This window comes from Anneissia japonica, unplaced genomic scaffold (genome assembly GCF_011630105.1).
Source record: "Anneissia japonica isolate Jap-2015-1 unplaced genomic scaffold, ASM1163010v1 scaffold288246_len349457_cov184, whole genome shotgun sequence".
Taxonomy (NCBI): Eukaryota; Metazoa; Echinodermata; class Crinoidea; order Comatulida; family Comatulidae; genus Anneissia; species Anneissia japonica.
The window spans coordinates 333,696-342,351 of NW_022752398.1; the positions used below are offsets into that span (position 1 = coordinate 333,696).

At 35.0% G+C, this 8,656-nt stretch overlaps 1 protein-coding gene across 2 annotated transcripts in view; it reads right to left on the reverse strand.

Annotated features, from left to right (window-relative positions):
- LOC117122293 (craniofacial development protein 1-like) overlaps positions 1 to 8,656 on the reverse strand; it is a 13,883-nt gene that overhangs the window by 1,984 nt on the left and 3,243 nt on the right. The window contains exons 1-7 of one of the 2 annotated variants that reach the window (XM_033267835.1): positions 8,380 to 8,509; positions 4,200 to 4,353; positions 3,590 to 3,794; positions 2,703 to 2,845; positions 2,083 to 2,187; positions 1,007 to 1,083; positions 848 to 850 (exon numbers count right to left, since the gene is read on the reverse strand). In XM_033267835.1, the coding sequence (XP_033123726.1) occupies positions 848 to 850; positions 1,007 to 1,083; positions 2,083 to 2,187; positions 2,703 to 2,845; positions 3,590 to 3,794; positions 4,200 to 4,353; positions 8,380 to 8,437 (745 nt within the window). In that variant the 5' untranslated portion in view covers positions 8,438 to 8,509. Of the gene's footprint in view, positions 1 to 847; positions 851 to 1,006; positions 1,084 to 2,082; positions 2,188 to 2,702; positions 2,846 to 3,589; positions 3,795 to 4,199; positions 4,354 to 8,379; positions 8,510 to 8,656 lie in introns of those variants that run through there. The other variant, XM_033267836.1, reaches the window with a different exon arrangement.

The following is an 8,656-nucleotide window of genomic DNA, read 5'->3' on the forward strand; positions in this document are numbered from 1 at the left end:
CATTGTGCGAAGGTTGGATCACTTGTGTTGAAGTGATATTGTCTCGACCAAATTTGTGTTGTCTCCTCAGGGAAAGTTCCTTGGGAAGCTTAAGGCAATCCTTGGCAATAATCTTGAGTTTATTTTGAAACTCAGATATAGGAAGGTCTCTTTTTAGCCTTCTAGTCCTAAAGTGAATTTGGTTGTCGATGTCTTTGAGGAGTTTGCGGCAATTGCCAATTAGGACCTCATTTAATCGACATGCATTTTTGTTAAGGACGCCATTCCAGCGGGAATGGAAGTCACGATCTGCGAATGGAATACCAGACCTGACATGAAATTGTAGTCCTTTAGGAGCCGAATTGTTAGAACGATATTCAAGATAAGTAATAAGATGGTTACGATACCTGACACGTTTTATATATATATATATATATATATCCTTCATAAGCCTCAATAGTATTTAAACCATCCTGTAACTTCAATGGCTCATTAAGCACGAACAAGTCCTACATTCATAAACATCTATGCCAGGGGGTGGCCATGAGAATGGATCTGAGGGCCAAACTGAATTTTTACTGAGGGTCGCAAGCAAACTTATGGTGAAAATTCATTTTTTTCTATGTCCTTGCAAAAACGTTCATACACTGTTTTACACCACTTTATGCTCAGTTTTTTATTAATTTCTACAGATGATTGGCATGATCGGTAACAGAATTGGATCTTGTCAAAGATGGTTGGTGGGCTGCACATATAGGGGTTCTAATTTATTTTTATGGGCTGCAATTCACTTTCTGCTTGGTCACACATTGCCCATTGTGATCTAGGCATTGATACTCAGAAAATTAAATGATTTGTAAAAGAAAACATTCTTTAAATGTCATAAGCCATGGATGTATACATAGTATTAGTGCACCTCCTTATAGAAACAAAACAATTACTGTATATACATGGGCTCCTATAAATCTTGTACATATTTTGTATTTGCTAAAAATATTAAAGTGCTGCAAAATTATATTTCCGACACTTACAAGGGTGCCTATTTTAGGTTTCTTGCTTATCTTGTTGAGGATGCTCCCCAGACCTCCCTGTGGTCTCTTTATTCTGTAACAAAAACAAAAAGAAAGGATTTGGGATGCATTTAAATATCAATTTTACAAGCAACTGTCGTCATCCCCATCAACTACAACACCCATGACTTTGAACATTATCCACATATTTTTGCTCTTTCTGTTTTCACCTGTAAACACTTCAGCATATCTTCTCTTAGTAGATCATGTTGTACTATGGTACATCAATTAATCAAGAAAAATGTGGGGCAAAAGAGCAGCATTAGCCATCAGAAAACACTGTATATACCATAAAACCTTGAGTATAAGCCTCTTCTTTAGTTTGCAAAAGTAGCCTTGAAAAGTCCAATTTCAAAATAGCACAGTACATGAATTTCAAAGAAACAAAATAAATTAAAAACATGCTTTGTTTATACAGTAATTTAGGTGATTTAATGCCAGTTACTACATGCCATGATACAGCAGTCTATCATTTTTAAGGAGAGCGAGAGCAGTCGCACTCCTCCGTGCTCCTGGAAAAGCTTTCAGGAGAGCAACTAACCGCGCTTCTTGATTTACCAGGCAACTTAAACAAAAATTAATGAAAACAATTGTATTTTGAAACTTTGTCCATATTATCAAAATCTATCGAATTTTGCAACTAAAGCTACAATATATTCCGGGGTATAAAGCCGCAAATTTTATACGCGATTTCCACCATGAAATTTAAGGTGCAGCCTATACACTGGTCATCAATCTGCTCCTAAAAAATTCTAGATCGTGAACCGGGGAGGCGAAAATCGTCAGGTTAGGCCCAGGCTACCCCAATTAATTAGCCTAGATGCAGGGTTCCCGGAATGCTACCCTCAGCGGCATGTGTGAAGCAGCTCAAAAGTCAGAAGTGGAACGTGAATTTCGATTTGGTTTCGTAGTCAGATTTTCGAGAAAAACTTCAGCTACCCGTATTTCTCGACTGAGACTGAGATGATCTTCCAGAAGGTGTTGAGGTAAGCTGCAATCCATTTCTACTCCCAAGAAAGTGAAATAACCTTACCCTAAGCTACTTGATGTGGTTGGTTTATCAAATGTTTTTTCACTTGTTATTTCTTTCAAACTCTTTTTAGCCTCCTTTGAATTAGCATCAACCTCTTTTTTCACTCTGAAAGAAAAATAATATAAGCATAAGGGGAATAATTGTAGGAATAGTTTATCACAGTAGTTGCATCTGCTTTTCACTCAACCTTTTTGAGGTTGGATTTTTAATCCCTGCTGTGTATTTTTCTTGTGTACTTGGGCAAGGCACTTTTCTTACTAATTATCTCTTTTCACCCAGGAATACAACTGGGTACCTGGTAGGTTCAATCACAAAATGAGCCAAAAGCTGGCTGCAACATTATGAGATTCTTTCCAGGGAGCTGAGTATGTATTTGATACAATGCAGGGGGTAATAATGTGAGGTTCTTAAGCATGAAGTGCAATAAAAGTATACATTATCATTTTTCGCAAATATTTGGAATGTACTGAGTATTCTGATATCCAGTCTTCAAACGTTTTAATATCTTAAGATGCTGATACAATAGTTGTTGTTTCCATAGGACAAATATTACCAATTAACATGAAAGGATATTAAACAGTATAAAATACTGTACAAATACTGAATAAAATTCAACTTACTCTACTTTTTCACCAGCAAAATCAAATATTTGTGTGACAGTAACTGTATTTTTCTTTTCTTTGACATCAGTTGCTGGTTCTGTTTTCTTTGGCACATCATCATTAGATGCAGTAGCATTTGATGCTGAAGCGGTGGTTTTTACCTACATTTAAAACAACTGATATTGTCATCTACAGTATTAGATTATTAACAGTTTTCCCACACAACAGCGGAGATCTGGGACTTGGTTCAAAACAGACATGCCTAAAAACTTGACAACCATTACTGATTATTTTGTAACAAAAGACCTCTTAACCAAGGCAGAAGTATTGACATTTATTTAGCAATAATAAAGTGTCAATCAAACTTAGTAAATGACCAATTAGAAAGGGCCAAGGGAATATGTGCATGTTCTACAAACAAACACAAATGCACAAATTTACGCTACTGTTTTGTGAAACCTTTGCAACAACATCCAAGGGGCATGGCTTAGCGAAAAGTTCCATTGAAGTTGTTTGTGTCAAGACACAGTTGCCAAAGAAACCTACATAATAAGGATAATTATTCTCCATATTTTTAGTTTAAAGCTAAAAGCTGATCAACTTATTAATTATACAAAGTTTATTAGTTTTACTTGGTAGTAGTGGTAGGTAAAGTAAATTAGTATCTTTAGCAAATGCATATGTAGTGAAGTCAAAGCTATATATAGGTCAATCATAACGTCTTCACATTAAATCCCAATGTTATTTTCCTATCCAAACCATGCACTAATTTTCCCTTTTTTGAACTTTCCTCAGTTTGTGTGTAAATGGCCAAAACAACTTGAATATTAATCTAACTTTGGTATAATATATTCTACTAGTGTATGATATATAACTATACTATTTGCTTATTATTGAAAACTTACAACATTGCTCTTTACTGGCTGTCCAACATCTTTCAAAAAACTATTCCACAGATCATCTGCTCTTTCTTTCTTTTTTTCTTCCAGTTTTTTTTCTTTAATAGATGCCAACTCATCTGTTAAATTATCTACAGTTGTTAATTCTTTTTTTACTTCTTCCTCACCATGTTCTTCAACATCATCCAACTTAATTCCTCCTTCTCTCTTTCTAAAATACAAAATATGTAAATTGAAATCAACAGATGAATTTAACTGATAAACTGCAACATGAAAATTACAGAAAGTATCTAGACTTACGGTTTTGAAAGAAAAAAAATTAAACAAACATCCTAAAACAAATGAAGAAGAAAAACCAAGAGACAAAAAGAAAGCAGAAGGAACTTCTTTCACTATTTAAACTGCATTAGGGATTCAGGTAAGTGAGTCCACTCATAGTTTTTGCAAACAAGGAAAAATGTTAAAGAAATCAACCCGTGACTCACACCTTCTAGCAAAATGCAATTTTTACTGAGCTACATACAATCAAGAACATTTAGAAACATGGTATACATGAGAATATTTTATATAATTAATATTTATTGTGACGTAAAACAAAATTTAAAAAGTGGAAAACCTTTTTGAAGGAGAATCTCTGTTTGTTTTCTTTCTCTTTTTTCTCTTTTCACTACTTTCTTCATCGTCTTGTGCACTACCATCAATCCAACAAGGTAGGAATGTTGCATTTTTGCCATCTTTCTCATCATAATCATCTTCACTCTCATCTTCGCCTAAAAAAGCAAAACGTTTCGCAGTTGGCAGTTTTGTTGAACTATACATAGTTACTTAAAATTTAAGCTTTACAAAAAAGTGTGTTTAATGAATTGATTTTAAATATACATTTTTGTTAATTACAACATACAGCAGTAACAAACAAAACCATACCCATCTTTGGCTAATCCGTGCCCAGCGTAGGCTAACCTGTACCCAAATTTGATGAAAGATATTATTTTCTATATGAACATTATGCAAATTACACTGCCTAATTAGATAGTAATCATATTAAACTTTATATGAACGCCAAACTACCTTTGATAGAACATGCATTAAATTGAGAAATGCCAAGATGTCGAAACATGCAATTTTGAGTGCGTTATATATTATGGCTCCGCCTATGTACTAAATGCTCTGAGTGCTGCAGCCAGAGGCATGCATAATGCTTTGATCTGCCTTGGAGTGGTTTAGAATTCCTCTTATGCAGGGGTTGTTGTTTACATTATTTGTTCATGTTTTACACTGCAGTGATTAAATGAATATCAAACATTATAATGGAAATGGTAATACCTTTATATCTGAGACAACTGTGGTCTAGGATTTATAGTGCTGTGAACACAATTATATTCATCAGCTCAAACGTCAAACACTTAAAAGATAGACATGTAGCAAAGGACTACCATGAATATTAAAATAAATCCTTTTTATTAAAAAAAAAATGAAATGTTTGATTTATTTATTGTGATTTTATTATTGTAAGTAAATTCTTTAACATAAAAATATAAATTACTTTCCCTTAGACTATGAATAAATTAATCATTTCTACAACATACAAAGTTTAATTACTTCATGTATGCATCATTTTTGGTTTCAAATTCAATCACACATGTCCGACTTCAATTATTAATAATAATTTGTATAAAAAAAATATAATACATATACGTACTGCAATTTATTTACCAGCGATATAAAAAATAAATACAGTATTTAAACATTCATTATTATATCATTGACCAGAAGTTACGAGTTCGCCAAAATGACGTGGGTACGGGTTAAAAAAAGATGGGTATGGGCCCGCCAAAATTTGGATGCGGGTTCGCCAAAGTGGGTACAGGTTTACATAGGTACAGGTTGGTTTGGGTACGGGCTAGCCAGCACTCTGAGAAAATATGTTACTTAATGTTCATTGTGTATGTGCAATAGTCAGGTAGGCAGGTTGCATTCCAGTGTTCGGACAATACAGTATAGGCACGACACAATCCGTGACGTCACACGCTAAAATTAAGTTAATTAGTTTTGAACCTGGAAGTTGGCCATGCTTAATTACAAAGGTCTAGAATTAAATTTTTGAAAAATAATTCTGATTGGTTAATCCCAGTATTTACAGGTCATAAATGTCGTTTTAAGATCACTGCTGGGTCAGGTACCATAAAAATTCCTGTCTTGAAATATTTTGCATGTGTACCATCGTTTTGAAAATATAGAATAAAAGTCACTTTTTTTTTAACAATCATAAGAAGAATTCAACATTATTTTAATTGTTTTTTATATGTATTAATGTATATTTACCAAATATGATTGTTATTGGAGAAACAGCAATATTATTTTTGTCAACCGCAAGGATGACAGTTATGTGCTGCCTAGCGCTAGGCCTGTGGTAGGGTCTGCTTACACGATCTCCCGGGCCGAAAGCGATAATTCAATGGGCAGTTTTCCTATTCTAAAAGAATAAATATGTGTTGAAATGTTCAAAACACATGATTTTAAGTTTTGAACTATTCATTTATGTAGTTTTTATGTGATGATGATGTATTTTTATCAAAGATTTGAGCAGATTATGTAACTTAAAAAATATATACCAGAAAGCAAAACATAATGACGTCATGGACTGACCCACTGATTGGCCGATCTGTGTTTTTAAGTCATGTGACAAATAACCCCATGTGACCAAAAGTGCTTTTATTATTATTTACATTGTCCATTTCAATTTTTTTCCCCTTTTTTTTCAGGTAATTTTTTTGATTATATCATTTATTTAATAAATCAGTTACTCATTGAAAGTGTCTGCTTACAAGTGACAGAATTTATAATTACAATTTAGGTTGAGTCCAAGTATATATATATTTTTTTGTAGTTCACAGAATGTTTTCAACACAAATCCTGTTACATTTTCTTATCTAAATTTATGTATACTACAGTGCAATTCCATTAATTATCAGCTTTTCATAGAGATACTGTATTACTTAATATATACTATTTACCCGCCCATTACCCCCTACCCCACTTGCTTTACCTGCCACACCCCCAGCACCATCCCTCCGTGTCGCATCCCCTTAGAGCCAGTCATCCATTGAAGTTTTGAACTTGGCTGAAAATGTACACAAAAGCAACTTTGTCTTCGATTTTTGGTATCACTACTAGTACTACAGATTAGGCCTATCCATGTTAAATAACACACTACGGGGAAAGGGGTAAGTTCTTGGCTAATTTGATGGGGTTAATACAGTCAAAATGATTCAACATTTTGATTGATCATCACTGTTCCTAAAAATAGTGTCTGTACAATTTTCACTGACATCTATGAAGAAACAAAGGAATTAACATCAATTCATTAATTAAATCAATCATTGGCAAAACAGGAAAAGGTCAGTTTAATTGGCAAACCCTATACCAAAATTCCGACTTAAAAAATATATTAAATTATTCATATAAATCAAGTTTTTTAGAAAATGATTACTTTTCCTTGAGTTTTTGATATAAAAATTGTTTTGTTTATATGGGATTTGAAATTGTTTGTGCTGTGCCTATACAGTATCTGTGGCAATTTCAAAAACACAAAAACAAAACACTTTTTCTCAGAGCTGTAAAAAAATTATAATAGACCCCATGCTGATAGATGAGTCAAGTGGCCGAGCGGTAAGGCAGGAGCGCCGCTAGCTACAGCCTTTAAAATCGGCGCTGGTTCCAGCCGCTCCTCGCCCATGGTTCGGTTGGTAGAACCAAGTCTTCTCAGATAAGGACTTAAAATGGAGGTCCAGTGTATACATCTGGCTCGTGTGCACTTTAAAGAACCCATTGCATCTTTCGGAATAGTAGGGGGTTACCCCGATGTTATGGTTCATTTCAGCCCCTGTCGTTGTGGAATGATGTGAACATGTATCTACCAAGAAGCACCTCTTTACGGCTGCTAGGTAGTCACGGACCACTCCCATACGCAATTCAGCACAATGACGCTGCAAGTTATGGGTTATTCTCCTACTTTTAGATGAGTGTGGTAACTCCGAAAAATGAGAGACATGAGGCCATATTGATATTACGTTTTGTTCTTTATTAGAACACTCTCAAGACTAAATAGGCCTAGGCATAGTCTCAAATGGTGACAAACTTAACATCAAAAGAAAACAGATTCTGACTAATCACAAAAAGGTAGGCCGATCTGATAATGCAGGAGACAACATCTGCTGATAAACAAAATTATTATTATAGAACTAGGCCTAGGCCTATATAAAATTTTAAAAAAAGACGGCGCTATGCGCTTTCGCACCTAATTTTTCAAATTCTCAATTTTTTTACCTCAATGTTCTTCTCAGTCACAACATATAATTAACAAACATGTTCACATGATTCAACCACTCACAAAGTACTTTTCAACAAATAAGCCGGCAATTAAGTACAGCGAATCTGTGCTCGCTAGCACGACGAACGGTTGCCACTTTGCAACACTGAAGTAAAAAAAAAATTAAGATTATTAAGTTAGGCGCGAAAGTGCATTAGCGCCAAAAGGACTACTGTAGCCTACTAGCAGGGCTACCTAAAATGCTCGATAATTTTGGGAGGGTTCAGTGAGGCGCTTATTCGTGAGCGTCGCTTTTCGAGGGCCTAGTATTGAGCCTAGGCCCTATTATAGCCTACCTAAGGCAGCCTACTCTAGGCCTAGCCTAGGCCCTAGCCTAGCCAAGGCCTAAATTATTAAGCTGGGCACTAGGCCTAGACCACTTTTTCCACGCCTAATTTAATACTGCATCATGTGAAAAAAGTCGCACCTGATGGTACATAATCACCATCCTCTCCGGAATTATAATCATCTTCTGAATCAGACATATTTAAGAAAAAAAATTCCCTGGTCAGAACAATACGTGCTTTTCGAAAACGTGATTTTTTAAATATGTTTGTCGCCCTCTCTCTCTCTCTCTCTCTCTCTCTCTCTCTCTCTCTCTCTCTCTCTCTCTCTCTCTCTCTCCAGAGCGCACTTGCACAAATGCACACCAGCCCTCTATAGTTTTTTGAGAGAAAAATGCACATTTGTGGACAGCTAGGTAT